This window comes from Cannabis sativa, chromosome 1, assembly GCF_029168945.1.
Source record: "Cannabis sativa cultivar Pink pepper isolate KNU-18-1 chromosome 1, ASM2916894v1, whole genome shotgun sequence".
NCBI classification, from domain to species: domain Eukaryota; kingdom Viridiplantae; phylum Streptophyta; class Magnoliopsida; order Rosales; family Cannabaceae; genus Cannabis; species Cannabis sativa.
Window position 1 is genome coordinate 35,317,509 of NC_083601.1, and position 2,792 is coordinate 35,320,300.

Consider the following 2,792-nt stretch of genomic DNA (forward strand, 5'->3'; position numbering starts at 1 on the left):
TGGTATATTTGCTACTACTATTTTTTTTAATAGAACAATGTTAAAGGGATATGCTTCTCATCACCATACCAAATGACCTATCAAGATGGAACAATTCTGGACTTTTTTAACTTAAGACAATTTTGCTCGTCCTAACCTCATAACAAATTGACCAATATATATAATTATATATGTGGATATATTATGTTTATCCCTAAATCGGATTTACCAAAAATAAAATCAATATACTGAGGATCGAGTAAAGCAGAGTTGTCAATAGTATGAAAGAATTGACATTTATCCAAATTTGATTTGTCTCTAAAATTTGGCTTATGGTGCTAGAAAGAAATGTCTCCAGACAAACAAATAAATTTCACAAAAGGGAACTAAAACTAGAATGAATTGCCGCAAACCTTGTAGCTTTTGCAGCTTGCGGTTATGAGTGAGAGAGTTAAAGTTATAAAATAAAATGGTGGATAGTTAAATACAAGTACATATTAGGCGTCAAAATCATGCCTAAATTTACAGACCCTGAATCTGCATCCCAGACATTTTTTTCTCTCCCTCATCTCTTTTGCAGGAACCTAGCATAAACAAAGGTCAGTAAGCATCATACCAATCTATAAGAACAAGCTTAGCTTATACAAGACATCATAGTGTACTTAACAGAACTGTATTTGTCCAAGATTCGAACACTGTAAACTTACTGATCATACACAAGAAAAAGCAAGAATGCTCTCTTAATCATCTTCTTCTCCAAGGTTGAAAAGCAACCTGAAATACAACCCCGTGAAATGAGTAAACTATTTCACTTAATCAGATACATGATAAAAGAACTAACAGGCCAAAGCATGATTTTATGATAATACCAAAATAAGGAGAAGATGAAAAGAAAAATGAGATATCCCATCTTGATGAAGCGTTTCTTTTTCTCCACTTTTAGTTGACTATAGATTTCAGTTACATCTACCAAATGCTGTCCCTGAATATATCTGAATAGAATCACACCATCATATTAGATTGCAGCAACATTTCTGAACGTGGTATTTAAGGAAGAACTAGTAGTTTCGTTAATTATGCATTAACATGGTATTTAAGGAAGAAGATTTGTAGTTTCTTTAGTTCAGTTATCACTGAACTTACAGAGAAACAGTAAAATAAAGACCTTAGCTTCTCATTTGTGCCAGTTAATAATTACAAAAGTTTGTTCAAGTTATGACTGACCAAATTTCATAAAAAATTAACAGATATGACTAATGCCACTCTAATTTCAGAATTAATTGTTATCATCATAATGGTAGCAGCTTAAACCTCAGTATCCTCAGGCCAAATACTATTAGGAGAAAACTAACATAGCAAACCGAATTAACATGAGATAGAGTTATCTACATGAAGCAATTTTCCCAGTAAATCTCATCAATGATAGTTATCTTATATGACGACTAGCATACTTTCAGTCTATGTGCAGATCAGATTAGATTATAAGCATTAGACACTACTGGTATTTTACAAATTTACTAGAAATCTAGTTTCAACACTGTTTTTGCTTCAGGATATATGAATTTAACCACAACAGTAAATATAGACCTGTTAGATAATCTCTCCAAACTGTTCTAGCATTTCATTACAGTTAAGCCTTCATCTTGTAAATCAGACAGCAACTGGTACAGGTATGATATAATGGAGACTAATAGGTTTTACTCTGAAATCAAGGTAAAGAATGCCCAATTGATCTTTTCATAACAAAATCTCGATAGGGTAAGAAAGAAACTTACTGTCTCACATTATAATACAGGTATGGGAGATGCAATAGACACACAAGCCAATGTCCTGTGGCAAGAAGTACTAAGCATAGAGCTCCTTGAGTAATAAACTCTGGCAATACAACATTGTTTATCCTTGATGCTGAATCATAGGGGTTGATATAATCATACTCTAAATCAACCAAGCATATAAGCTGCAACAAACATATTCAACAGTAAAGTTAGTACAAAAATCAAATAATTGATAAGTGCACCCCATTGTCAAACAAAATACAATCTCATCTTCTCCAGTTGAGGTTAGAAAAAACTCCATGAAGTTTTAATTGGTCTTCTTTAATTTATAACACTACTCTCTAATAAAGTGCCCAAATATTTTTCAAGGAATTATAAATTTAGGTGGAAAAGAAAGTATCAAAGTTTTCGTATGAAGAAAAGAATAGAAAAAAGTTAAGGAACAGAAACATTACACAAAGCAGATGGTAACAAATGTTTCGTTTTAGACCAAACCAAATTTAAATTTTGAATCCAAACGGGTAACAATCGTTGATATTTTATTTATTTATTTTATTATAAAAATATATATTTGTATATACTCTGATCCTGCTACATGAAAATGATCTGAAATTTATTTACAATAAAAGAAGAAGAAGAAGAAACCTGAAAACCGAGAAGTAATAGCAGAGCTAAGATGAAGAAGAAGGAGAAGAGCCAAGTCCACAAGGCCCACATGGCTTCCGATCCCAACTTGGAGAGAAGCTTAGTATTTTCTCGTGGGTTTTTCCTTTTTGTGAGTTAAGTTGCCCCCAATTGTTCTTTGCTATGTGTTTCTTTCTGGGTTTGGTGATTTTTGGTATGTGAAGGAACAAGGAAGGTTGATATGTGATTTGAGGGATTCAATTTCAATTCAACCAGAGAAGCTCTCCATTAATAAACCTTGAGATGAGAATGGCAGTACTCGGAAATATTAAATTATTATTATACGATTCCAACCGATGTTTGCAAAAAGAGCCCTTCGCTATTGACCTCATTGAGTTTGACTAATTATATATT

At 32.5% G+C, this 2,792-nt stretch overlaps 1 protein-coding gene across 1 annotated transcript; it reads right to left on the reverse strand.

Annotated features, from left to right (window-relative positions):
* Positions 1 to 234: 234 nt before the first annotated feature.
* LOC115708197 (protein cornichon homolog 4) lies at positions 235 to 2,792 on the reverse strand. The gene is made up of 5 exons (XM_030636407.2): positions 2,400 to 2,792; positions 1,755 to 1,936; positions 849 to 971; positions 685 to 753; positions 235 to 563 (listed from the first exon to the last, which is right to left on the reverse strand). Exons 1-4 carry the CDS (start codon positions 2,469 to 2,471, stop codon positions 720 to 722), a joined length of 411 nt encoding a protein of 136 aa, XP_030492267.1. The 5' UTR covers positions 2,472 to 2,792; the 3' UTR covers positions 235 to 563; positions 685 to 719.